The sequence below is a fragment of the Atractosteus spatula genome, chromosome 1, assembly GCF_055471065.1.
Source record: "Atractosteus spatula isolate fAtrSpa1 chromosome 1, fAtrSpa1.hap1, whole genome shotgun sequence".
Lineage (NCBI taxonomy): Eukaryota > Metazoa > Chordata > Actinopteri > Semionotiformes > Lepisosteidae > Atractosteus > Atractosteus spatula.
The window spans coordinates 64988801-65016690 of NC_142706.1; the positions used below are offsets into that span (position 1 = coordinate 64988801).

At 52.4% G+C, this 27890-nt stretch overlaps 2 protein-coding genes across 3 annotated transcripts; one reads left to right on the top strand and one right to left on the bottom strand.

Annotated features, from left to right (window-relative positions):
• Positions 1–1972: 1972 nt before the first annotated feature.
• Positions 1973–16748, top strand: avil (advillin). Its single transcript, XM_088917420.1, has 20 exons — positions 1973–2144; positions 2896–2988; positions 3906–3980; positions 4489–4685; positions 5051–5159; positions 6405–6515; positions 7044–7249; positions 7705–7783; positions 7904–8002; positions 8391–8544; positions 9388–9488; positions 10051–10188; positions 11421–11579; positions 11777–11956; positions 12346–12491; positions 12979–13123; positions 14725–14913; positions 15020–15088; positions 15714–15839; positions 16460–16748. The coding sequence occupies exons 2-20, from the start codon at positions 2929–2931 to the stop codon at positions 16571–16573; spliced, it is 2457 nt and encodes an 818-aa protein (XP_088773546.1). The 5' UTR covers positions 1973–2144; positions 2896–2928; the 3' UTR covers positions 16574–16748.
• Positions 16749–16972: 224 nt separating this feature from the next.
• LOC148841590 (E3 ubiquitin-protein ligase DTX3L-like) lies at positions 16973–27702 on the bottom strand. 2 transcript variants are annotated; one of them, XM_088917409.1, is made up of 7 exons: positions 27498–27702; positions 24001–24131; positions 22844–23063; positions 21853–21983; positions 19330–20844; positions 18498–18715; positions 16973–17385 (listed from the first exon to the last, which is right to left on the bottom strand). In XM_088917409.1, the coding sequence occupies exons 2-7, from the start codon at positions 24058–24060 to the stop codon at positions 17316–17318; spliced, it is 2214 nt and encodes a 737-aa protein (XP_088773535.1). In that variant the 5' UTR covers positions 24061–24131; positions 27498–27702; the 3' UTR covers positions 16973–17315. The 2 variants fall into 2 exon arrangements, with proteins under 2 accessions (XP_088773535.1, XP_088773525.1); XM_088917399.1 differs by having other exon boundaries at positions 22844–23490; positions 27498–27686.
• Positions 27703–27890: the final 188 nt, after the last annotated feature.

Here is a 27890-nt window from a genome sequence, read left to right on the forward strand (position 1 = left end):
GCTCTCACCCCTGTACAGTTGGCACCCTGCACTCTTTCTGTCCGTTCGCCGGTTCTCGATCCAGCCCGACCAGTGTCAGTAAGGGGGACAGAGGCCCTCAGTTTGGCAGGAGTGTTCCTGCTGCCTGTGTGGAGATGCTAATCAAAGTGGATGGGAGGCAGATAACCGCAGGAACAGAGATGGCATTGAGACCGCTGGAGAGTTTAGGTCGTTATCTCTAGCTGAGGTTTTTTTATTGAGTCCCTGGGGACACCGTGTGATGATTTTTCATTTCCTGAAACTGAAGGTATACAGCAAAGTACACAGCATATTGGAGGTCTGCAGTATTACTGAAGTCTCCTGTCAGTCGAACCCCTGTCTGAGCTGCTGCTTCTGTCAGTCGAACCCCTGTCTGAGCTGCTGCTCCTGTCAGTCGAACCCCTGTCTGAGCTGCTTCTGTCAGTCGAACCCCTGTCTGAGCTGCTCCTCCTGTCAGTCAAACCCCTGTCTGAGCTGCTCCTGTCAGTCGAACCCCTGTCTCAGCTGCTCCTGTCAGTCGAACCCCTGTCTGAGCTGCTGCTTCTGTCAGTCGAACCCGTCTGAGCTGCTCCTCCTGTCAGTCGAACCCCTGTCTGAGCTGCTGCTCCTGTCAGTTGAACCCCTGTCTGAGCTGCTGCTCCTGTCAGTCGAACCCCTGTCTGAGCTGCTGCTGTCAGTTGAACCCCTGTCTGAGCTGCTCCTGTCAGTCGAACCCCTATCTGAGCTGCTCCTCCTGTCAGTCAAACCCCTGTCTGAGCTGCTCCTCCTGTCAGTCAAACCCGTGTCTCAGCTGCTCCTGTCAGTCGAACCCGTGTGCATCTGGAGCAGACGCAGTGAGGCACTCCCAGCCGTGCACTCAGAGGCACGCATCAAATTCTCCAAATTTCTCCTTCCCTCAGGAGTCGGTCTTATCTGCTTTGCTCTCTCCTTCCCTGCTGGAGTCCCTATCGCTGCCATTGAGGCCTATTTGGCAGTCAAACATCACAGGACAAACAAGCCCCAGGGGATTTGCATTCTGTTTAGAGAAAATGGAGAAAATGTTTGCTCTCCCCACAGGCCCCAGGGCAGCATATCCTGCTCTCTGGCTCGGGGGGGTTTTCACGCGCAGACTTCCCGCTGTATTGCAATGAGAAAGCCAGGCCCTCTCCAGCCCTGCATGGCTGCTCCCAGCCGCCCCGCCGGTGCCCACGCCAGAGGTGCAGAAAGCACAGAACCTTGTTTAGAAAGCAAATGGCCTAAGACAGCGCCTGTCAATGTCCGTCGTCATCAGGGTAGGCATGGTGAACAGCCCTCTCTTCACAAAGGGATGTATTCCCCATCGCTGGGTCTCATAAGGAATTGGAAAGATGGTTCTCGAGTGGGCCTTCCCTGTACGTAAACGTTTTGTCTGTCTTGCCAACGGTGTACGAACACAGCGAGAAATTCATTTCGTGTAATCGGAAAGAGTTCTCCTTCGGTGCTCATCAGGCAGGATCTGAGTCTCTTATCTGTCCCTGGATGCAAAACCAGGAGCAGCGCAGTTAACCCTCTCAGGGCTGGTTGTGGCATCACATTACTGCTAGTGGAGATGTCAGGGGGCCTGTGTCTTGGGAGCGAGATTTCTTTCCTAAATCAACAGATCACTGCGTTAATGCAGCTGCTGAGATATCCTTTCGGCATGAGGGATGCAGGCAATGTAGGCCCAGAGCCGAGAGCTCTGTTTGGGCCCCAGGCAGGGTGAGAGTGGACAGGTGAGGTACGTTCCTGAAATCGACGTCCAGCCCCCAAGCCTGTCCACCCCCTGGGGCGGTCAGCTGCAGGGGCTCCTGAGATCGCCGCCCCCACCCCCTGGCCTCTCCTTTGCATGCGAGTCTGTAATAGTTCTGTCTTCATTTGCCTCTGGCGGTCAAAGGCCTTTCCCTTTCGGAGGAGGGCCTGAAGGGAGGAGGCAGCGACGCTCGAAACATGCAAACTCAGTCAAATAGCGCCGGGCTGGGCTGGTGCACGCAGGAGCGAAGGCAGCAGATCCTCGTGCTCCTTTCCCCGAAGCAGGTCGGTCCAGTGAGTCTCGATCTCGCCTGAGCCCTGCAGCCGGACATCGCCGGACATCGCCGGACATCGCTGACTGACCAGCTCGCTGCACTGAGGTAGGAGCCGACCCTCAGCCGGGATTCCTGTAGGCTCTCGGCTCTCAGCTCTGCAGTTTGACACACACTGACAGAAGCAGGAATGAGGACAGGCGTGGGATAATGGTTTCGGGACCGGGGTGGTTTTTGCCGGAGGTGGGGGTGTTTGTGTTTGAGCTGGACAGGGAAGATTCCACGTTTGTAAGTGTGATTGGTGCCAGAACCCAAAGATCCCAGGAAGCAGTAAAAGACCTTGACTGAGTGTCTGAGATGAACTTGTGGGTTTTACCTGGTACCTGTTACCTGTTGTCTGTTGTCTCCTGACTGCTGTGGAGGTCCCAAGAGCTTTGTGCGAAGGTATTTTGTCCTTCAGGGGCAGCTGTCACTGTCACTCAGGGCAGACAGGGCTTGAAGCTCTGGAGCTGAAGGCCAGATCTCCCTGGAGGGTCCTGTGCATGTTGTTCCTGTAAGACAGCGGTCGAAGTGTCCACATGTAAAACATCCTTAGCAGGACAGCGTGTTCCTCCCCTGGTCAGTGACTGGTTTGGGCCAGGAAGCCTTGGCGAGTTTCAGACCTTCCCTGCTTCCGAGGCGGGGATGTCCAGTGGGCCAGCCCTGGGTTTTCACTGCTTGCTGCACGACAGCGCCCCTGTGTGGCTGCACAGACACCTGTCGACCTGCAGCGTCGCCAGTGGGAGCTGCCCTGGGAGGGCCGGAGCCGTGTGCTGAAACAGCCGTGATGATGATGATGATGATGATGGTGGTGTTTCAGCCCACAGGAGAGCCGAGGAAGACCGCGGGCAGCATGGAGTACACGTTCCGCGCCGTCACCCACACGCCTGGGATCATTGTCTGGAGGATCGAGGTACAGCTGAGTCTCCGGCACCCGTGGCGAGCGGGGCTGTCTCTGAGCCTCGTCAGGGCACGACGAGTGTGTCGCCCTAAATCACAGCACCCGATTTTCTAGAATAGACCGCACTCAAAATGGAATACAGACACCTTCCTTCTGTTTTTAATCTTTCATGTCCTTAATATAAGTCTTACATGGCATAACTCATTTCAGCAAGCAGAGGAAAAGTTGCCCAATCCTTGTTCTGGGGCCCTTCAAAACCCGGATCTCAGACTTTTAAAAACCCTTTCCCTTTCCCCTGTTTTGTGTGCTGTGCGTGTGATGTAGCCTATGATGCTCTTCCCCAGCCTGAGCGCGCTATTCCTGAGCCCACAGCGGGGCAGCGACAGGCTCCACAGCTCCTTGGCTGTAGCCCAGTCCACCGCGTCTCCCTGGACTGTGTGTATTAGTGCCCATTCTCCAGGAGGACCTGTGCTGCCTCTTCTGATCGCACACAGTTCTTCTGATCTGCTCCACAGTTCATTTTCAGTTTCCTTCAAACACTCCCACTTTGGTTTTATCTTCCAGATGTCTATTTAAGTATCTTGTAGTTTCTCCGAAGCATCAGATCCTGATCATTTACGGTTAGATCTTGAACCATCTCTCCAAGGAGCTGCTCCGTCATCTCTCTGGAGATGCATTGGTCATCTTTTGGCTGAAGTTTTTATCCAAAGAGACGCACGTGAGTGTCCGTTTACACGGCTGGGCATTCAACTGGAGCCACCCGAGCGGCACACCCAGCTCGAGGGCACAGCAGCTGTGTCCCACCTGGGATTTGAACCCGGAATCCTCAGCCCCGCTGCCTTGAGGGCAAATTCGGCCGATGTCCCCCCTCGGCTGTGTTCCTCCAGCCCTGCTCAGCTCTGCTCAGTCTCCCCCTCCTTGTGTTGCAGAAGATGGAACTGGTGCTGGTGCAGGAGAAGTTCCACGGCAGCTTCTACGAAGGAGATTGTTACATCCTGCTGTCTGTGAGTGAGCAGATGATTTCATTCATTTTATGGTATTTTTAATCAAGCTGCCAATTATGCACGTAAACATAAATTAGAGCATGCAGTAGGACTACAGCTAAGCGGAGGCCATTAGGCCTGCCTTGCTCTGTCGTATTCCGTAACGAACGGATCTGAGGATTAACTAAACCCTTGATTAAATAATAAAGGCGCAGTTAAATAAATCAGAGTCTTCACATTAAGTTCACGCACTTGTTCCAAGTCCAGTTCGAAGTACAGCTGATGCGGAGTACTGCTCTGTTGTGTGCTGGGTAGGAGAAAAGACGTGAACACTTTCTGAACTGTAATCCGATTTTCCTCTCCACACTGTGTGTGTGTTCGTTGGTCAGAGGTGGAGTTTCAACACCAAGCTTCTAACCTGTCCTGCTCTCCAGCGCGCCGCATGTGTGGGTCCTGGAACCCGCCAGCAGAGGGCGCAGAGGGGCTTGAGCTCAGTCTCTTGTCGTCCCGACGTGTGTGTTTCTCTCAGACGCAGCGGTGCGGCACCACTGTGTCCTACCACGCCCACTACTGGATCGGGTCCGAATCCACGCAGGACGAGCAGGGGGCCGCCGCCATCTACATCACCCAGCTGGACGAGTTCCTGGGCGGGAGGCCCGTCCAGCACAGGGAGGTCCAGGGCCACGAGTCGGACACCTTCAGGGGCTACTTCAAGCAGGGCGTCATGTGAGTCCCCACGGCGGCGCCCGGAGCCTGGATCCAGCTGCCCAGCTGTGTCAGGGAAGCACTGAGCTTTAACAGGCCCGGTTCTGAGGAAGAGCAGCCTTGCAGTGTGCTACACTGTACCCCCTGCCCTGACACTGCAGGCCCAGAGGGTTATAAAGAGGGACAGGTATCCCTGGTGGTGCTCAAGGAGGTGGTGTCCCGATTGACAGCTGCATCTTCTGTTCCACCTGTAAGGGTTTGAGTTGACCGAGTGCTTGAGTGTCAGATCGCTCCGTCACGTACCCGGGGCTGCAGGGCGGAGCGAGAGAGTGCTGTCCCTCTGTCTGGCTCTGTCCACCCATCTGTCTGTCTGGCTTGCTCTGCAGCTATAAGAAGGGGGGCGTGGCATCAGGGATGAAACACACGGAGACCAACAGCTACGACATCAAGAGGCTGCTGCACGTGAAGGGAAAGAGGAGGGTGACTGCCAAAGAGGTGCATCAGCCTGGCTCTCACACTGACAGCTCACACACACACACACACACACACACACACACACACACACACACACACACACACTGACAGAGCTCACACACACACTGACAGAGCTGCCACACACAGACTGACAGAGCTCACACACACACTGACAGAGCTCACACACACTGACAGAGCTCACACACACACTGACAGAGCTCACACACACACTGACAGGTCCCACACACACTGACAGGTCCCACTCACACACACTGACAGAGCTCACACACACACTGACAGCTCACACACACACTGACAGGTCCCACTCACACACACTGACAGAGCTCACACACACACTGACAGCTCACACACACACTGACAGAGCTGCCACACACACACTGACAGAGCTCACACACACACTGACAGAGCTGCCACACACAGACTGACAGAGCTCAAACACACACTGACAGAGCTCACACACACACTGACAGTTCACACACACACTGACAGAGCTGCCACACACACACTGACAGAGCTTCCACACACAGACAGAGCTCAAACACACACTGACAGAGCTCACACACACATACTGACAGAGCTGCCACACACACACACTGACAGAGCTCACACGCACGCACTCACACTGACAGAGCTGACACACACTGGCAGCTCCCACACACACACACTGACAGAGCTCACACACACACTGACAGAGCTGCCACACACACACTGACAGAGCTCACACACACACAGACTGACAGAGCTCACACACACACTGACAGGTCCCACACACACACACTGACAGAGCTCACTCACGCACTGACAGAGCTCACACACACACTGACAGGTCCCACACACACACTGACAGAGCTCACTCACGCACTGACAGAGCTCTCTCTCTCTCTCTCTCTCTCTCTCACACACACACACACCAAGTGTAGCCAAGTGTACTGGCTACAGTGGGGTGTTTTACTGTGGGCGTGGCTTGTGAGTGACAGGAGGACCACATGGTGGGTGTGTCCTGCATACAGTGGGACGTCCTGTGCAGCAAAGATACAGTTGAACAGACAGCCCAGTATGTGAGCCTGTCTCTCAATAATGCTCCATATGTCTACAATATATGTAAATATTGTATGATGTGTCTTTATTGTAAATGTCTGTAGATTTTTTAATGATAATTGTATTTTTTTTGCTTTGATAACACTGATTGTACTCATCGGTCATGCCAGTAAAGCATCTTGAATTGAAATTACTGGGTCTCTGCAGGTGGAGATGGACTGGAAGAGCTTCAACCTGGGAGATGTCTTCCTCCTGGACATCGGCAAGACCATCATCCAGTGGAATGGTCCTGAGAGCAACCAACAGGAGCGGCTCAAGGTGCTGGACACTGGACAGTGGACAACACTGGTTACTGAGCACTGGACAGTATCTCTGGACACACTATGTGCACACTGACACAGTCTTCACAGTCCATATGCACAGAGAGACAGTGCAGAGAGAGGAAGGCCTCGTACTGATGTCTTCCACTGACCGTTCTGACTGTGAATCACATACTGTACAGCCATCACCCCAAACTTGTCTTACCGGTGTTGTTTACCACATGACTGTCCTGTTTTGTTAATTGTGGCCTCTGGCTAACAATGAGACTTGAATCAGAACTATAGTTCCCTGAGAAACCCGGGTTTTACCTGCTGGAGGGCTCGTTGTTCTCACTGGACTTACAATCCTGATGTGGAATATAACATTCAGTCCTACTGAGTAAACAATAGGGCACTTCGTCTTAAAACCTTATTAAGGCTTATTGTCGCCTTGTGTGCAGTTTCCTGTAACTGGTAAAACCTGGACTGGATCAGACTGCTGTGCAATCAGACCTGTGGGGTGTGTCCTCTTGCTTGTCTCCTGCAGGGAATGTTGCTGGCCAGGGATATTCGGGATCGGGAGCGGGGGGGCCGTGCTGAGATCGGGGTGATTGAGGGCGATGCGGAGCAGGACTCGCCGGAGCTGCTGGAGATGCTGACTGGGATTCTGGGCCAGCGGACACTGGAGCTGGGCAGCGGGGAGCCGGACGAACAGGCCGACCAGCAGCAGAAAGCCAACGTCACCCTGTACCAGTGAGTTCAGGCTGAGGGCCTGTGTGTGTCAGCTCCACATCAGCCTGTGTGTCTGTGTGTCAGTCTGTCTCCATGTCAGCCTCTGTCTCTATGTGTTTCCATGTCAGCCTGTGTGTCTGGGTGTCTGTGTCTCTGTCTCTGTTTGTCTGTCTGTCTCCACATCAGTCTGTTAGAAAGTGACTGTAACAGTGACTGTCAGTGACCAACACATCAGCCTGTGTCTCTATGTGTCAGTCTGTGTCTGTGCCTTTGTGCGTCAGTCTGTGTCTGTCTGTCTCCAAGTCTGTCTCCACGTCAGCCTGTGTCTCTGTCTCTGTGTGTCTATCTATCCTTTCATGTCTGTCTCTGTGTGTCAGTCTGTGTCTCCATGTCAGTCTGTGCCTACAGCCTCTGTGTCTGTTTGTATGTCAATAACGTCCTGTGATCCCATGATCCTCCCTGTCCTGTTCCCGCAGCGTGTCTGATGCTCAGGGTCAGATGAAGGTCACCGAGGTTGCAACAAGGCCACTGGTCCAGGACCTGCTGAACCACGATGTGAGTGTGCGACACACCGAGAGAGGGGTCACCGAGCTGATGACGCCCCAGCCTGACAAGCACAACCCCCCGAGCCCTGCGGCCGGGCTCCGCTCTTGACTGCCACCTTGTGTTTTGCAGGACTGCTACATCCTGGACCAGGGCGGTGTGAAGATCTTCGTGTGGAAGGGGAAACGGGCGAACAAGGCAGAGCGGCAGACCGCCATGGCCCGCGCTATGGTGTGTGTCCCGCGCAGGGGAATACGACTGGGTCCTCGCGTCAGAAGGAAGGCTCTGAGCTGGTTTATTAAGGGCTGAGCTGAAAAGCATTACAGAAATTCAAGGAATCGCTATTACAGTTAGCATTTTTCTAGACTCTAGTTATGGGGCAGTGGCACCTCTTCTAAACTGACCCATCATCCTAGGAAGCAGATCATGATTTTATCTAAGGTTGCCAGTTTTGATGGAGTGACTCAGGTACAGTGAGAAGCCTCTGTATCTCAGCGCAGGGTGTAAATGAGTTCAGTCCTCAGTGAAGTGAGCCAGTGCAGCCCCTCTCCCCCAGGTCTGAAGGTCCCGGGAGACCTGCGAGCCCTGCTGGACTGAGGGTGTCGCCTCTGCTCCGCAGGATTTCATCAAGATGAAACACTACCCGGTCACCACCAACGTGGAGACGGTGAACGACGGCGCCGAGTCCGCGCTGTTCAAGCAGCTGTTCCAGAGCTGGGCGGTCAGGGAGCAGACGGTGGGCATGGGGAGGACCTACAGCGTGGGCAGAGTGGGTGAGTCCTGAGAGCCTGGGTCCGTGCCCCTCCGCCACCCCCGACCTGGCAGCTGGTGTTTCCCGAGGGGTCCTGCTGTGGTCTGGGGTACCGGCGCCCACAGTTGTGTTCTGATTTAAGCTGCAAGCTGGGTCCAGCCCGGAGGTGGTACTCATCTTGAGAGCAGTCTTAAAAATAACAGGCCGCCTAGCAGGAGCTGCTGGGTGACCTCTGACAGCTGAGGCCCCGTCCGACGGCTCAGCTGAAGAAGGGAGCAGGATCAGAGCTGCACACTAGCCCCCAACGAACGAGCCTCAGCTGGCAGGCGCACGAGCTACGGGCTGGCCGGCTGACCTGTTGAGGACTTGAAGTTGGTAACTGTGTTAGCGTGCACGGGCTGCACAGGAGCAGGTGAAGGTTCATACCACGCTCAGAGGAAAGGAACAGGGACACAACGTTTCGGCTGTGGAGCTTCTCCAGGTGTGAGGGAGAGAGGGAAACTGAGCTGAGAGGAGGCACCGAGCAGGGAGGGGAGAGAACTGGAAGACAGGTGTGAAGTCAGAACCTGCAACGAAATAGAGAAATGTCTATTCTCCATTAGAATAGAGAATATTCGAAGATATTAGAATAGAGAATATTTTATTCTCTGTTAGAATATAGAATTTCTCAACTACCCTCTCTTCTGCACTCCTGTGCTGCATTAATTGCCGGTTTGCCTCTCTCCCTCACATCTTGAGAAGCTCCACAGCCGAAACATTGTGTCTCTGTTCCTTTCCTCTCGGCGTGGAACGAACCTTCACCTGCTCCTGTTGACGGTTGGATGGGTATAAGTTGATAGATCCCTTGCCCTCCTGTCTCCCCCAGCCAAGGTGTCCCAGGAGAAGTTTGACGCCACCCTCATGCACGCCAAGCCGGAGATCTCGGCACAGGAGCGCATGGTGGACGATGGCTCGGGCCAGGTGGAGGTGAGCTCCCCCAGCCGTGACACGGGCTCACCAGCAGCTCCGCAGCCGCCCAGTCCAGTAACCAGTGCAGCTCAGTGAAGACAACAGAGGAGGAGTCAATCCCTTCTATATGAAAATAGATTCATCTGAATATAGAAAATGAAATGGATCATCTGCACTGGAGCTAGCCCTGCGACTGGACACAGTCTGGTATTAGTGTTTGGTTAAGCAATGTTATGCAAAACTATGCAGCACCCATGACTTTAATAATAATCGCTTCCTTCCTGTGTGAGCCATGGACTTTAAGGTCGAAAACAGAGCCGGGATTCATGCAGCACACAAGGTGGCGCTCTTCCTTCTGTGCCTGAGTTTCCAAACCAGTGGTTTGGTGAAATTCATACCCAGTCTGGTGACCAGGGACACCGGGCTGTAGGAGGCGCTGTCGTTCAGATGAGACGCTAAACCAAGATCCACACTACCTGGTCTTGACTGATCCCATGGCCATAAGCCAGGTGTGTAGGGAGGGGTGCTAACTCCAGCAGCAGGAAGCAGAAGCTGCACCGATCTGTGTCGCCCTCTGCAGGTGTGGAGGATTGAGAATGTGGAGCTGGCCCCCGTTGACCCCAAGTCCTACGGCTTCTTCTACGGAGGCGACTGCTACCTGGTGCTGTACACTTATGAGGTCAACAACAGGAAGTGCTACCTGCTCTACTTCTGGCAGGTGAGGCTGATGCTGTCACCTGCTGGACAGCCTGGGAACTGCAGGCAGGCATTCAGACAGATAAGATAAGATCACTTTATTGGTCATATACAATTTCTTGTATTAGGAATTTGTCTTTTCACATACCCCATCTTGCTCTCCATGAGACACACAGACAGGGAGAGAAGCTTGGGGTCAGAGCACAGGGTCAGCCATTTATACGGCACCCATAGGGCAGTTGGGGTTAAGGGCCTTGCTCAGGGGCCCAACGAAGTAGGATTACTCTGCTGGCCACAGGATTTGAACCAGCAACCTTCCAGCCACAGGCGCAGATCCTTAGCCATAAAGCCACCGCAAGATGTGATCTTGCTTAGTGAACAGTCCTTCAAACCTGTGTGTTTGCAGAAAACAGTTCAGTTATTTCTGTGTGCTATATATGAATGCCCTGCACTGTAGTGTCACAGCACAGCAGATTCATGTCCAGGTCCTGGCTTCAATTCCAGACTGTGCAGTGCAGATAGTGTTCTCCAGAAGCTCCTGTTCCCTCCCCTTTTGAAAGAAGGGGTAACATGTGTCAGGTGTTTCACTGTGATGAGCTGGTGTCCTGTGATGAGCTGGTGTCCTGTCCAGGGTGTATGTGTCCTATGATGGGCTGGTGTCCTGTGATGGGCTGGTGTCCTGTCCAGGGTGTGTGTGTCCTGTGATGGGCTGGTGTCCTGTGATGGGCTGTTGTCCTGTCCAGGGTGTGTGTGTCCTGTGATGGGCTGGTGTCCTGTGATGGGCTGTTGTCCTGTCCAGGGTGTGTGTGTCCTGTGATGGGCTGGTGTCCTGTGATGGGCTGGTGTCCTGTCCAGGGTGTATGTGTCCTGTGATGAGCTGGTGTCCTGTGATGGGCTGGTGTCCTGTCCAGGGTGTGTGTCAGGACACACAGCACAAACACACACATTGAGCAATTTAACTGGACTGCATGTCTTTGGAAGGTGGGTGGAAACCAGAACACCCATGAGGAAACAGGGAGATCATGCAAACTCCACACAGAAGGTGTCCTAGTCTGGAATCAAACTCGGGACCAGAGAGCTGTGGAGTAGCTGTACCTCTCTAATATATCAGTGTTATTGCTAGAGCCAGCTAGCCTCCCCTGTGCTGGGACTGGAAGGTGCTCTTGGCGCTTCGGCCGAGTTGCTGTCTTCCATTTCAACAGACTCCAGCGTCAGCTTCACTGGCGGCACCTTTGACCTTTCACCTCCACTCAGGGTCGTCACGCCTCCCAGGACGAGATCGCCGCCTCGGCCTACCAGGCGGTCAGTCTGGACCAGAAGTACGGCGGGAAACCGGTCCAGGTGCGCGTCACCATGGGCAAGGAGCCGCGCCACTTCATGTCCATCTTCAAGGGCAGGATGGTCATCTTCGAGGTGAGCTTCAGCTTTCCTGCCCGCTGTCTATAAATATTATTCGGATGATTCATACTGTCGTGTGAGCGGATTTGTGAAGGAAGCAGGAGATCACAGCATCACGGATCTGATGGCGGGGGACTGTGGGGTTTGGCAAGTCTGCAGTACTCGATACTGTGTGCCAGCGTTCACCTTTGCCCCCGTGACCTCTGCTCCAGGGTGGCACCTCCCGGAGGGGCTTCACGGACCCCGAGCCGCCCATCCGACTGCTGCAGGTCCGCGGCACCGAGCCGTCCAACACCAAGGCCATCGAGGTGCCGGCACTGGCCGCCTCCCTCAACTCCAATGATGTCTTCCTGCTGCAGCACCAGGCAGGCTACTTCGTGTGGTGTGGAAAGGTAAAGGAGAGAGGAGGTGAGGGGGAGAGACAGGAGCAGAGAGGAGGTGAAGAGTAGAGACAGGAGCAGAGAGGAGGTGAAGGGTACAGACAGGAGCAGAGAGGAGGTGAAGGATCGAGACAGGAGGCAGACTGCAGGTGAAGGGGAGAGACAGGAGCAGAGAGGAGGTGAAGGGTAGAGACAGGAGGCAGACAGCAGGTGAAGGATAGAGACAGGAGCAGAGAGGAGGTGAAGGGAAGAGAGGAGGCAGAGGCTAAGGAGAATACAAGAGGTGACTTGTTGGAGGAGGAGAAAGCTGGAAGGTGGGGTGTGGGAGGGGGACCTGCCCACCCCTGTGAGGAAGCAGGGGAGTGTGGAGCCAGGCCTCAGGGCTGTGTCTCGCGCTGCAGGGCTCCAGCGGGGACGAGCGAGAGATGGCGAAGAAGCTGAGTGCGCTGATTGGTAAAGGGTCCGAGGAGATTGTGGCTGAGGGCTTGGAGTCTGCCGAGTTCTGGGAGCAGCTGGGTGGGAAGACACCCTACGCCAACGACAAGAGGTCAGACCCCCTCCTTCAGGGCCAGCTATCAATCATGAGAACTACCCCAGGGCCAGCCGTCAATCATGAGAACTACCCCAGGAGCAGCTGTCAATCATGGGCATTAACCCAGGGCCAGCCGTCAATCATGGGCATTAACCCAGGGGCAGCTGTCAATCGTGAGACCTACCCCAAGGGCAGCTGTAAACCACTAGAACTACCCCAGGGGCAGCTGTCAATCATGGGCATTAACACAGGGACAGCAGTCAATCATGAGACCTACCCCAGGGACAGCCGTCAATCATGAGAACTACCCCAAGGGCAGCTGTCAATCATGGGAATTACCCCAAGGGGCAGCTGTAAAACATGAGAATAACCCCAGGGGAAGTTATCAATCCTGGAATTACACCAGTAACAGCTGTCAATATTGATAATTACCCTGCATTTGCTCCACATTTTGTGAAGTCATCGGAAGGCTTTAAACTGCAACTCCCTCTCTTATTGGCAGGCTACAGCAGGAAGTTCCAGATCACCAGCCCCGCCTCTTTGAATTATCCAATAAGACTGGTCGCTTCATTGCCACTGAGGTGACACAGTTCACACAGGATGACCTCAGCGAGGATGATGTCATGCTTCTGGACACCTGGGACCAAGTATGATGAAAGGCCCTATATATGATGTCATGTTAATGTTTAGTTCATTTGTGCTATTTTCTAATGGGTCAGTATTATAGTAGTGCAGTCATGGAGTGATCATAGTGTGTGTCTGTCCTGTGATGTGTATGCGATGTGTGTGCATCTGTTCAGTAATGTGCCTACTTCTGTGCTCTGATGTGTATGTCTGTACTGTGATGTGTGTGTGTGTGTCTGTGCTGTGATGTGTCTGTGCTGTTGTGTGTGTGTGTCTGTACTGTGGTGTGTGTCTGTGCTGTGATGTGCTGGTGTTGGCAGCAGTGATATGTTTCTGTGCTGTGGTGTGTGTGTCTATGATGTGACTGTGTGTCTTTGCTGTGATGTGTGTGTCTGTGATGTGTGTGCCTGTTATGTGATGTGCTGGTGTCAGCAACAGTGATGTGTGTCTGTGATGCGTGCGTCTGTACTGTGATGTGTGTGTCTGTGCTGTGATGTGTGTGTGTCTGTGCTGTGTGTCTGTACTGTGATGTGTGTGTCTGTGCTGTGATGTGTGTCTGTGATGTGTGTGTCTGTGCTGTGATGTATGTCTGTGATGTGTGTGTCTGTGCTGTGATGTGTGTGTCTGTGATGCCTGTGTCTGTGGTGTGATGTGTGTGTGTGTCTGTGCTGTGATGTGCTGGTGTCAGCAGCAGTGATGTGTGTCTGTGATGCGTGTGTCTGTGCTGTGATGTGTGTGTGTGTCTGTGCTGTGATGTGCTGGTGTGAGCAGCAGTGACGTGTGTCTGTGATGCGTGTGTCTGTGCTGTGATGTGTGTGTGTGTGTTTGTGCTGTGATGTGCTGGTGTCAGCAGCAGTGATGTGTATCTGTGATGCATGTGTCTGTGATGCGTGTGTCTGTGCTGCGATGTGTGTGTGTCTGTGCTGTGATGTGCTGTGATGTGTGTCTGTGCTGCGATGTATGTCTGTGATGCGTGTGTCTGTGCTGTGATGTGTGTGTGTCTGTGCTGTGATGTGCTGGTGTCAGCAGCAGTGATGTGTGTCTGTGATGCGTGTGTCTGTGCTGTGATATGTGTGTGTGTCTGTGCTTGATGTGCTGGTGTCAGCAGCAGTGATATGTGTCTGTGATGCATGTGTCTCTACTGTGATGTGTGTGTCTGTGATGTGTGTGTCTGTGCTGTGATGTGCTGGTGTCAGTAGCAGTGATGTGTGTCTGTGCTGTGATGTGTGTGTGTCTGTGCTGTGATGTGCTGGTGTCAGCAGCAGTGATGTGTGTCTGTGATGCGTGTGTCTGTGCTGTGATGTGTGTGTGTGTCTGTCTGTGCTGTGATGTGCTGGTGTCAGCAGCAGTGATGTGTGTCTGTGATGCGTGTGTCTGTGCTGTGATGTGTGTGTGTGTCTGTGCTGTGATGTGCTGGTGTCAGCAGCAGTGATGTGTGTCTGTGATGCGTGTGTCTGTGCTGTGATGTGTGTGTGTGTCTGTGCTGTGATGTGCTGGTGTCAGCAGCAGTGATGTGTGTCTGTGATACATGTGTCTCTACTGTGATGTGTGCTGTGATGCGTGTGTCTGTGCTGTGATGTGCTGGTGTCAGCAGCAGTGATGTGTGTCTGGGTGCCCTGCGCAGGTGTTCCTCTGGGTGGGCAACTCGGCGAACAAGACTGAGCGCGAGCAGGCGGTGGTCACATGTCAGGAGTACCTGCTCACTCACCCTGGGGGGCGTGACCCTGACACCCCCATCCTACTCATCAAGCAGGGTTTCGAGCCTCCAACCTTCACTGGCTGGTTCACCGCCTGGGACCCCAACAAGTGGAGTGTGAGTGCCCCCAAGACCCTGTCTTTACTGCTCTGCTTCATCTCCTGTCTCCGGCTCTCCTGCCCGCCGCGGCTGTTTAACTCCTCAGCTGCTGTTTCCCTCACAGGGAGGAAAGACCTACGAGGAGCTGAAGAAGGAGCTGGGCGACGCTGCCTCTTTCACCAGGATTGCGGCGGTAAGGAAGATGCAGGTCTAGCAGCAGGGTGTCCTCAGTGAGGGGTGATTGACGTCAACAGAGCACATCGTCAGTGTAAAACACACTGGAAGGCAGGGGAGTGTGGTCACAGCGCCTTCTGGTGGTGAGAAACAGCAGTTCACCCAGATTTCGCTGCAGGACAGGTCATCAAGTCTACCAGTCAGCTCTTTATTTACAGACCCATCCGTCCATTTTCTAACCACTTCATCCGATTCAGGGTTGTGGGAGAGCTGGAGCTTATCCTGGCAAGCAACGGGCACAACTGGGGGTACACTCTGGTCAGGATGCCAGTCCATCGCAGGGCACACAATGACACAGACACACACACTCACACACGGGCTTTTCCAGAAACCGATTAACCCCACCACTACTGTGTGAGGAAACAGGAGCATGTGGAGGAGACCCATACAAACACAGGCAGAACATACAAACTCCACGCAGACAGGACCCAGGGCCCCAGCGTTGACCCCAGCGTGCCATCCCTAATTCACATAGTGAGGGAGAAACATGGAAACTAAAACAGATCACCGGAGAGCATTGAGATGAATGGTCCAAAGGGAGCTGGACTCTGGGAAGTAAGTGGTCTCTTCTGTGCACCCCCTAGGATCTGAACGGAAGCCCTGCGGCCCCAGATGAGGCCCCCAAGTCTTACAAGAAATTCTCTGCCAAGGAGCTGCTCAACAAACAGGCGCATGAGCTGCCGGAGGGCGTGGATCCCGCCTTGAAGGAGGTAGGGCGCAACTGTACCCCCTCTGCCCCCGACTGTGACCCCTGACCCCTCTCCCTGTCCCTGAGCCCTCTCCCTGACCCCTGACCCTTGTCCCAGTCACCAAGCCCTCTTCCTAAGCCCTAGACCCCGTCTCTAATCCCTGACCCCTGACTTAGAGGACTCCAGTAAAGTAAGCCTGGGCAGAGCTGAGTCAGGACCTGCTTGCCTCCAGTTCTGAGTCACCGCTCAAGGGTCCTGCTCTGGGACTTCAGGCTCAGGGCAGCAGCAAGCAATCAGACAGAGCTTTCCCACACCCCCACACCCTGACACTCCGACACCCCAACACCCCAACACCCTCACAATCCGACACTCCGACACCCCAACACCCCCACACTCCAACACCCCTACACTCCGACACCCCAACACCCCCATACCCCAACACCCTGACAATCCGACACTACAACACCCCCACACTATGCCACCCCAACACCCCTACACTCTGACACTCCAACACCCCCACACTATGCCACCCCAACACCCCTACACTCCGACACCCCCACACTGTGCCACCCCAACACCCTGACACTCCGCCACCCCAACACCCTACCACTGAGCTCTCGCCTCCCTCTCCCTCTCCGCAGAAACACCTCTCGGATGAGGACTTTGTTGCCGTCATGGGAATCTCCCGGGATGAGTTTGATGGTCTGCCCCACTGGAAACAGCTCTGCCTCAAGAAGAGCAAAGGGCTTTTCTAACGGGAGGGGGGGCGGGGGGCACAGGGGCACTGGGGCACTGTGTGCACTGAGCCCACTGCAGGCCTCCAGCCTACATCCTCGCACAGCGACGATGCTTTTAATCTCTGACCTCACCTGGAGCACGAATGGTCATTACTGAGAAAATAAAGTTGAAACTTTTTGCAGTCTGAAGGAAGTCCTGTTGCGGTCTCTGCATTCTATATACGACACGTAAAAAGGAAAGGTTTTATTTCTGTGTGACTTCTGCTATTAACTCAATATATAAGTATAATCTGAGCAGTGCAGTGAACAACATGAGGACCGACTCCACAGCTGGCTGTGTCCAATCCTCACACTCACACAAGAGGAAGACAGGACAGTAACCTACATCGATAACTTTCCACAGTGAAAGAGCTCTGATGACGTGTGAAAGATTTTTTTTTTATTTTGCACAGTAAAGTAGCACTGATGCTGGGTTGCCAGGAAAAAAGCAAAGAGCAGAGCTGACCTCACACACACCTGAACTCCCACAGCAGTACACAGCCAGACCGTCGATGGTTGAGCCAGGTGATTGTTCATGGAGGAAACTCTGCCAGTGCAGCTCCACCTCTCTCCTGCTGCACAACTTCATCTGGACAGGAGGTGCCCACAGGAGTTGGCAGAAACATTGGCCGAATAAAACTAGTTTTCTCATTACTGAAGGTGTACTGTTGCCTCAGGCCATCGGTCTGTTTTCTGTACTGCTGTCTGATCTCCTCTCTCCTTACTGGACTCCTTTGTCCTTGAGCTCCTCCTTCACTCTCTTCAGGTAGTCTGGATCAGGATAGCCGAACCTGCACAGGACACAGACACACTCCAGCTGAATACTCAGACGGACCAGGAGAACAGCAAGGCTCATCATATAGGGAGACGCAGTGAGGCTGTGGCTGAGGCCAGAGGGCTTGAACCACGTCCCTCCAGGCATCTAAACCTGCCAAGAGACTTAGCCTTAACCAATGCTCCTTGTATCTCCTCTTGCACTGTGTAACGTACTGTGTTAGCAGTATTCCACCAGCAGCCATTATCACCCTGCAACACAACTGGCAGCCCACTGAAGCAGGTGTGAGCCTGGTCAGTACCTGGATGAGAGACCTCCTGGGAAAAACTAAGGTTGCTGCTGGAAGAGGTGTTAGTGGGCCAGCAGGAGGTGCTCATCTGTAGTCTGTGTGGGTCCTAGGCATCGACCTTCGGATAAGATGGAAAACCTCACCCTCCGTGGTCATTAAAAATCCCAAGCATTTCTCGAAAAGAGTAGGGGTGTTACTCTGGTGTTATGGGCAAATTTCTCCCTGACCTTTACTAATCATGGCCTCCTAATAATCCCCATTATTAGGAAGCCAGTTCAGGCTTCATCACTCTGTTCTCCTCCTCACTGAGAGCTGGTGTGTGGTGAGGTACTGGTGCACTATGGCTGCTGTCACATCATCCAGGTGGTGGAGGAGAGTCCCCATTACCTGTGAAGCACTGACTGCAGTGTCTAGAAAAGTGCTACAGTATATACAGTAAGTGTAAGGAATTATTATTATTTATTTCAGGGCACTGTACCACTCTGAAAGAGCAATGAGCAGCCATTGAGTTTTCACTTTAGCAGAACATACTGTATTTACCTCTGGGTGCAGGTAGCTTTTATTATTATCGCCGTTAGTATAAAGACCGTTGTTGTGATTGCTGTACACATCACCCCAACCCCACAAACCCCAAAATGTTGTCAGGGCGTCCTGTTCAGCAGCTGCTGGGGACCCAGGTGTGCCCACAGACACGGGCAGCCGCTGGGCAAGTGAAGGGAGCTCAGAGGCTGTGGAGCCGAGTGAAGATCTGCTCCCCTTGGTTTGGGCATCCGAGCTGGACTGCAGCTCAGTATGCAGGTGAGTTTACAGGGGAGGAATGTGAACCCAGGATCACTCACGCCTGCGGGCCTCCATCGGTGTTGGTCTTGTGATGGATGTCGTTCCAGGTGACGACGTCCACCGCTCCTGTGGTCCTGGACGTGCCCACTGTGAAGATCAGCTTCTGGTCGAAGGCTTTCTTCAGCAGACTCAGCACCTCACGGCCCTCGGGGGTGTCAGGCAGGTACGCTGTTCTCTGTGCTCCATGGAATAGCCTGCCTGGGTTGGGATGCTTGTCCTGAAATCACATCCGACATCGGAAAGATAACATCGAGCCCACAGCAGTGCCTTTCAGCCACACGGAGAATCAATCAATTAAACTTCATTTTTAGAAATGTATTGCTGAGCCAGTGATTCACACCGTGAGCTCCCTGGAAGGCAGCAGATCTTTGGCTGCCACATAGAAATGGTCAACAAATTTAGAGGACACGCCACCTGCAACAGGGGGTGTCAGTGCTCAGAGAGCTAGGGTACTCCCCCACCAAAGGGTCAGTTCCACCACACACCCCTTGCTCATGGGTGACACTGATGTTTGCCACACAGTCAGCGGGGCATCGGCTGCCAGCTCAGGGTGGACTGCCCACAGCACCGTGACTCAGAAGGCCATCTCACCCAGAGTGTCGCGACACCGCAGTGGGTCTCGGAGGGAAAAAGAGCTATTTAAATTGTTTATGGGAAAACGTTTTTTAACAAGCGCGAAATCACACTGCCTGCAACCTCAAGGGAAAGATACCACTCCTGATCTGCGCACATCAGTGTTCCACTGGCTTCTACTGAGCCCCATGCTGTAATACACCGCGGCAGGAAGCCAGGCCGAGCTGCCTAACTGCAAGACAGAAACCAGGCTCTTACCGTTTGTCTCCCACTGGGAATCGAGTAGCGAATCTCAATTGTGCTGAAGCCTGGGTATCCTGGGAGAGGAAATGGATGTACGAGCCAAAACATGCTGCCATCAGGCTGGTTCCCCTCCACCTGCCCGAACACGTCCTTGCACACGGGACAGATGGGGCCCATGGCCTCCACTGACTTCTCCAGGCACTCCTTGCAGAACCGGTGCTTGCACTTCAGCGTCTCTGGACTATGGAAGGAGTCCATGCAGATGGGGCAGGTGTCCTCCTGGTCTTCTGTACTGTGGTCTTGGCCTCCAGTGGCCCCTTCAGGCCTGGCTGAGGGCCCCGAGCCCAAGGGCCCACTCCGCAGTCTCGCACCCTCTGAGAAGACAGGACCCCCCAGCTTGGCTTCGATCTCTTTTACCACGGGACTCAGGTGCTCTGGAAAACCGATCAGCTTCCAGGGGCCAGGTGCTTCCACATCAATCACAAGAGGGTGGCGATCACAGATTTCTCTGAAGACTGTCTTGGCCTTCTCTGTGTCTTTGGGGTCCTGCAGTGTGCAGCCCATGATCTTGGTGGCCACTTTCTGGTAGAGCTGTATGAACGCACGGAGAGCGTGAGACTGCAGGTTTGCTCTGCCTTCCCCAGGCTCAACTTTCACCTTCACTGTCATTACAGAGTCATCCAGGTCTTGTGCCCTAATTATCACTCCAAATTTCTGCTGGATAGCCACCACCTGATTTGTAAACAGACAACGGATGAAGTGAAAGTAAGCCTTGTTTATCTCCAGACCCTGGTCCACCAGAGGGTCCTGGCTCTTTATCTCCAGCTCCGGCACCGACTCCACACCAGATCTGAAACTTGCTGCCCCTCCACCCATCCGGGCCTTGGCCAGACTCCTTGCAGGTCCGATCACCTGGCAGCCCTTCGCACTGACGCTCAGAACCAGCCTGGCCTCTTCTCTCTGCGCCTCGGCCACGTGATCCAGGCTGGGCTGGGGGATCTGGACGCAAGACACATGGGACACCACGTCCTGGAAGAGGCTGATGAACTCTTTCTCGGCTCTCTCCACAGTGGCCTTGCCTTCACTGCCTCCTGCTGGATCGATTGACACTGAGACGTGGGGGGTGATCGCCACGTTGTTCTCTCGCTCGATCTTCTGAATCTCATCCTTGTAGGCCTTGCTGATGTAGTCAAAATGCAGCAGGGGCACAGGGATGGGCGCCTTGCTCCCTGGCACACCTGGTTCTGCAGTGTCTGCAGCACTGGGACCAGGGTCCCCATTAACCACCCCCAGTGGGGCACTGGCTGGCCCGCTCTCTGCCCCCTCAGGTTCTCGGGGGGCCCTCTGGGAATTCGGAAGGCACTCGCAGAACGCCCGGTGGAACTTGGCCACCTCCTCGAAGGAGCCCGTCATGGTGAATTCACGCGGAGAAGGGCTCCCTTTCCCATACGACAGCAGGAAGCGCTCTGCTGCCTGCGCGCCGAGCCCTGTGAGATCTGCCTGCACTGTCACTCTCACTGGGATCTGCTCCTGGAAGACACACGGACAAGCACGGAGCTCAGACTTCGGATGCACAGCAGTTCAATCCTTCCTGGGATTGACCACCAGCTTCATGTGCTTAGTTTGGACAAATGACTGGATGTTTTTCTTTGTTTTTTTCATCATGCATGTCTCTTCTGTACCTCTCCCACATGCTGATGACCCACTGTCTTGTTTTTTTCTAAACGGTGAAGATTTTTTAAGCTGCTCTCTTGTTTTTCTCATCTTATGCATGTGTGTTTCCTATCTGTTAAAAGGTTTGTTTGTGTTAATTATGTATTGTGTTCCGTCTTTTAGCTGCTTTGAAAAGCAAATTTCCTGCCTGGGACAATAACGGAAGGGAGTACAGTAATTTGCTCAGCGAGCTCTCTGCGTTGAGGAAGGACAGAGACTGCAAGTCTGCGAATCCCAGGGAGTCACTCGGGGCTCCCTCAGGACCAGCACTTTGAGAAAAAACCCCAGCAGCAAGAGCGCAGCAAAGCATCTCTGAATATCGCCTGTATTACTTGAGAAAATTCTCCATTAAAAAAACAACATTAACCTGGAGTTCATAAACTGCACATCAGGAACCTGGCGCAAAGTTCAAAGGTCTGCACATTTCCAAGAAAGAGATGGTTTCTATAGAAAGAGCTTTAATATTTTAAAAAATAAAAAAAGGTTTTTTTTTTAAAAAAGACCAGGCACTTGTGTCAGTTGAACTCTCCGCCATGGTATTGAATCCCTAACTGACGTCTCCATTTGCACAATCAAACCATTTTTGGAAAAACAAATCAATCTCTATTTCTGGAGATGTGGAGTTACTTCTACAACTGGGTAAGAAAACGGACACTGGAAATGTAAAAAACCAAGAAAGGACAAGCACAGCTGGGTGTAGTGAGGGGCTGGACGACCTAGCCGATCGCTGGACCGAAGTTGGGCGTGTGCTGGGGGGGACACACTCGGGGGAGACATGCTTTTGGACCGACGGAACCGGGCCCAGCAGGAGCCTGCAGCACAGACCTGTATTGGCGTGGTGGCGGGGCTCTGAGGTGGGGCTCCAGGCTGTGACCGGGACGCTGAGAAGTGAACTCTCACTTTAATTTTGTCTTTCTCCAGCTCCAAAGATCTCTTCTCCAGCAGCCTTGTCACAGCTGTAAGAAACGAGACGAGACCAGATTCACTCACATTGCAACCTAAACTAAACTCCAGGGCTCTTTCATGGAGAGACGGCCTCAGTACTGGGGGTCTGTAGTCAGACACCCGTCCTGCAGGGTCCAGACAGGCTGGATGGCAAGGGTCCAGGTGGAACAGGCCAGCAGGGAGTCTCAGGGGCCTAGGGCCTAGGGGCCTGGTCAGCCAGAGCTGGTGAGACAAATTCATTTGCAGACCTTACACGTCTGTTTTTCCCCCTCAAAGCTGGGGAGAAACCATTCAAAAGGGAATTAAGACTTACACTCTCATGATGTTTCTCTTTAGAGTTTCAGGAAGGGATTTGTCACTGATGTTGTGCATATAATCTGCCTACAGTGTTAGTCGGGTATTCAAACTGGAACAAATCCTACTGGTTCTCTCAGTATATGCGTTTGGAAACACTGATGTTAAAATGGGGCATGGGGACCGCAGTCTGCAAGAATGACCAATAGCAACTATGGGACCTCATGAAATGCAGAAGCAGATCAACATAAAGATCATTACAGGAGGCAATGCGGTGGCTCTGTGGCTAAGGCTCTGCACCTGTGGCTGGAAGGTTGCTGGTTCAAATCCCACGTCTGGCAGAAGATTGGGCCCCTGAGCAAGGCCCTTAACCCCAACTGCTCCAGGGGTGCTGTATAAATGGCTGACCCTGCGCTCTGACCCCAAGCTTCTCTCTCCCTGTCTGTGTGTCTCATGGAGAGCAAGCTGGGGTATGTGAAAAGACAAATTCCTAATGCATGAAATTGTATATGGGTGATCTTATCAAACGGCCTGGTATGTGGACACAAGGAATAACGTGCAGTTACTTCTGTCTCACCAAATGGGGGTGATATCTGCAGCTCATAATGTTGGGTACCCTCCTCCACCAGCTGCATTGTTGATATTTCACATTGTATTTCTTTGTTACAGAAACTCTGCAGCATCTTCTGTATTTTTATTTTCGTAGGCCTATCTTCAGTGAGAAAGTCCACAGAGATCCAGAGCGGAGCTGTCGTGACAGGCAGTGGAGCTGGCTGCTCTGTCACTGGGCTGTAATCCTGCAAAAGAAACCCAGCACAGTGAGATCTGCAGCCTGTGACCCAGCAGACAGGAGCAGAACTTGAATACACTCCAGCACAGGGAGGAGACAGGAGCAGAGGGTGCAGACACTGCAGGACAGGGTGCAGACAGAGCAGGCCAGGGAGCAGACACTCCAGGACAGGGTGCAGACACTCCAGGACAGGGTGCAGACACTCCAGGACAGGGTGCAGACAGGAGCAGAGGGTGTAGACACTGCAGGACAGGATGCAGACAGAGCAGGCCAGGGAGCAGACAGGAGCAGAGGGTGCAGACACTCCAGGACAGGGTGCAGACACTCCAGGACAGGGTGCAGACAGGAGCAGAGGGTGCAGACACTGCAGGACAGGGTGCAGACAGAGCAGGCCAGGGAGCAGAGGGTGCAGACACTGCAGGAGCGGACTGTGTCTAAAGAGAATGCAGGAAGAACAGAGTAAAGGTTTTAAATGAGAGGAGCCATCCAGCCCATCTAGTCTGTCTGATAGTGAGTAGATAATTGACCTAAGAATCTCATCCATACTGTATATTTCTTAAAATAATCCAAAATATTGGTTTCAACAACGTGACTAGGTAGCGGGGGTCCATATTCTCACCACCTGTTGGGTAAAGGGTTCTTAGTTTTAAATAAACGTCCACATAGCTTCCACTCTTCTCCTCAGACTCATGTTTAACTGTTCATTTTGAAGAAATCTGCTAGACTTACTTTGAAGATTTTATAAACCTATTTCAGGTTCCCTTGTAATCTTGTCTTTTTGAGAATAAAAGGTTCAGTTCCTTTCAACTGTCAGCATAGGATATCCCTAAAGCTCCTGCTTGCGCTTCTCTGCACTGATTCTGGGGCGACATCTTTTCTATAAAGCGGAGAGTGACTGACATGCGAGTGTCAGAATCCCATTTGTCAGCTTCTATGGCTCTTACCGTCTCCATGGGCTCCTCCCCATTTTCTGTCCCATGAATCTCTCCGCTGGCTGTTGCCATGGCGCTGGCCTTCAGCGGTATGGCTCTGCGGCTCTGACTGACTTCACCAGGGCCACTCCGGAAGTGGCTTCCTAAATTTTTACAAAAACAATACATCACGCCCTGTGATTCGAGGTTTTTTTCCTCCCCCAAGTCTCTGTCTTAATCATGCCTCCTTCCTCCTAGTCAAGAAAGCGCGGTGCTCAACTCCAGCAGTCTCAGGATGTGGTAACTCACCCCTCTAAAAACACTCTGTCCAATCTGAATCTGTCACAGGGCCACACAAACAGCCTCTTCTGTGTCTCTCAGTGCCGCTACTGGACCACTGCACTGAAAATCCAGTCCACCATGTAAAACAAGAGCTCCAGAGTCCAAAAGGCAGCGTGCAGCTTGACTGAATCACCCTGCTCAAATGAACAACAGCAACATCCCAGCTGGGATTCAAACCCACAACTCTCTGGTCCAGAGTCCAGAAATCCATCCACTGTTAGTGCCAGACTATAGCTCCACACTCGTCTACACTACTGTCACACTATAGCTCCACACTCGTCTACACTACTGCCACTACAGCTCCACACTCGTCTACACTACTGCCACACTATAGCTCCACACTAGTCTACACTACTGTCACACTATAGCTCCACACTAGTCTACACTACTGTCACACTATAGCTCCACACTAGTCTACACTACGGTCACACTATAGTTCCACACTCGTATACACTACGGTCACACCATAGCTCCACACTCATCTACACTACTGCCACACTATAGCTCCACACTCGTCTACACTACTGCCACACTATAGCTCCATACTCATCTACACTACTGCCACACTATAGCTCCACAGTCGTCTACACTACTGTCACACTATAGCTCCACACTAGTCTACACTACTGCCACACTATAGCTCCACACTAGTCTACACTACGGTCACACTATAGCTCCACACTCGTCTACACTACTGCCGCACTATATCTCCACACTAGTCTACACTACTGTCACACTATAGCTCCACACTCTTGTACACTACTGCCACACTATATCTCCACACTCGTCTACACTACTGTCACACTATAGCTCCACACTCGTCTACACTACTGTCACACTATAGCTCCACATGCGCCTACACTATGGCCACACTATAGCTCCACACTTGTCTACACTACTGCCACACTATATTTCCACACTAGTCTACACTACCGTCACACTATAGCTCCACACTCGTCTACACTACTGTCACACTATAGCTCCACACTCGTCTATACTACTGTCAAACTATAGCTCCACACTCTTGTACACTACTGTCACACTATAGCTCCACACTCGTCAACACTACTGCCACACTATAGCTCCACACTCGTCTACACTACTGCCACACTATAGCTCCACACTCGTCTACACTACTGTCACACTATAGCTCCACACACGCCTACACTACTGTCACACTATAGCTCCACACTCGTCTACACTACTGCCACACTATAGCTCCACACTCGTCTACACTACTGCCACACTATAGCTCCACACTCGTCTACATTACTGCCACACTATAGCTCCACACTCGTCTACACTACTGCCACACTATAGCTCCACACTCATCTACACTACTGCCACTACAGCTCCACACTCGTCTACACTACTGCCACACTATAGCTCCACACTCGTCTACACTACTGTCACACTATAGCTCCACACACGCCTACACTACTGTCACACTATAGCTCCACACTCGTCTACACTACTGCCACACTATAGCTCCACACTCGTCTACACTACTGCCACACTATAGCTCCACACTCGTCTACATTACTGCCACACTATAGCTCCACACTCATCTACACTACTGCCACTACAGCTCCAAACTCGTCTACACTACTGCCACACTATAGCTCCACACTCGTCTACACTACTGTCACACTATAGCTCCACATGCGCCTACACTATGGCCACACTATAGCTCCACACTTGTCTACACTACTGCCACACTATATTTCCACACTAGTCTACACTACCGTCACACTATAGCTCCACACTCGTCTATACTACTGTCAAACTATAGCTCCACACTCTTGTACACTACTGTCACACTATAGCTCCACACTCGTCAACACTACTGCCACACTATAGCTCCACACTCGTCTACACTACTGCCACACTATAGCTCCACACTCGTCTACACTACTGTCACACTATAGCTCCACACACGCCTACACTACTGTCACACTATAGCTCCACACTCGTCTACACTACTGCCACACTATAGCTCCACACTCGTCTACACTACTGCCACACTATAGCTCCACACTAGTCTACACTACTGCCACACTATAGCTCCACACTCATCTACACTACTGCCACTACAGCTCCACACTCGTCTACACTACTGCCACACTATAGCTCCACACTCGTCTACATTACTGCCACACTATAGCTCCACACTCGTCTACACTACTGTCACACTATAGCTCCACACTCGTCTACACTACTGCCACACTATAGCTCCACACTCATCTACACTACTGCCACTACAGCTCCACACTCGTCTACACTACTGCCACACTATAGCTCCACACTCGTCTACACTACTGTCACACTATAGCTCCACACACGCCTACACTACTGTCACACTATAGCTCCACACTCGTCTACACTACTGCCACACTATAGCTCCACACTCGTCTACACTACTGCCACACTATAGCTCCACACTCGTCTACATTACTGCCACACTATAGCTCCACACTCATCTACACTACTGCCACTACAGCTCCACACTCGTCTACACTACTGCCACACTATAGCTCCACACTCGTCTACATTACTGTCACACTATAGCTCCACACTACTGTCACACTATAGCTCCACACTCGTCTACACTGCTGCCACACTATAGCTCCACACTCGTCTACATTACTGTCACACTATAGCTCCACACTACTGTCACACTATAGCTCCACACTCGTCTACACTGCTGCCACACTATAGCTCCACACTCGTCTTCACTACTGTCACACTATAGCTCCACACTAGTCTACACTACTGCCACACTATAGCTCCACACTCTTGTACACTACTGTCACACTATAGCTCCACACTCATCTACACTACTGTCACACTATAGCTCCACACTCGTCTATACTACGGCCACATTATAGCTCCACAATCGTCTACATATGAAAACTTTAGCTTAGTGTAGCAAAGCAAAATAATTATAGGATGTATATGCTATATTTTACAAGATTATATCAACCAGTCACTTTCTCTTTCACACCTTGAACTCGGCACTTCCGTCAATTAAAACTTCGACAACACCTGTGTGTTTACATTTCGACAAACTAAAGACAAGACAAACTAAACTGAATGAATACTAAAGTAAATAAAATGATTAAACATAAAACGTCGCTACAACACTGAACTACTGGAATGTAAACAGGAAGTATAAAGTGAATTGTTACCTTATGAAGACCTTGACACTGCCCAGCTATCAGATCCTACACTGCTTCTCTGCTGCGTGCCTTTCTTAAGTCAAATTAAGACTTGGTGTCCACAATAAGAGATCAAACTGATTTGTTTTTGAACCGCTTTCTGACCCGGCGGTGCGAGTCCGACTGCTCTCTGCCCAGACTGGCATTCACTTTCGGTTCGGCTAAAATGAAAGAGAAACAGCGAAGGAGTCCCGCAGCTTCCAACAACGGACAGAAGGGGGCGCTGTCCTGCTGTCTTGTCTGGGCGAACCGAACTTTCACTTCAGGGGAAACGTAACTTTCGATTAAAACTCAAATACACCATGTTGGGTTTTTTTAAGTAGAAGTTCACTTGAAAATATTTTTTTGACTGTTGCGTTGCCT

What these genes read in the sequence shown, in the direction of transcription:
- avil (XM_088917420.1), top strand. Translation starts at nt 2,929, where the DNA reads ATGGAGTACACGTTCCGCGCCGTCACCCACACGCCTGGGATCATTGTC. An exon ending in CTACAGCGTGGGCAGAGTGG is followed by an intron (nt 8,545 to 9,387) that starts GTGAGTCCTGAG and finishes TGTCTCCCCCAG; the next exon opens with CCAAGGTGTCCCAGGAGAAG. An exon ending in TGGATCCCGCCTTGAAGGAG is followed by an intron (nt 15,840 to 16,459) that starts GTAGGGCGCAAC and finishes CCCTCTCCGCAG; the next exon opens with AAACACCTCTCGGATGAGGA.
- LOC148841590 (XM_088917399.1), bottom strand. Translation starts at nt 24,035, where the DNA reads ATGGGACAGAAAATGGGGAGGAGCCCATGGAGACG. An exon ending in GGGAGGAGCCCATGGAGACG is followed by an intron (nt 23,491 to 24,000) that starts GTAAGAGCCATA and finishes CATTCTCTTTAG; the next exon opens with ACACAGTCCGCTCCTGCAGT. An exon ending in GCAGATATCACCCCCATTTG is followed by an intron (nt 21,984 to 22,843) that starts GTGAGACAGAAG and finishes CGTTTCTTACAG; the next exon opens with CTGTGACAAGGCTGCTGGAG.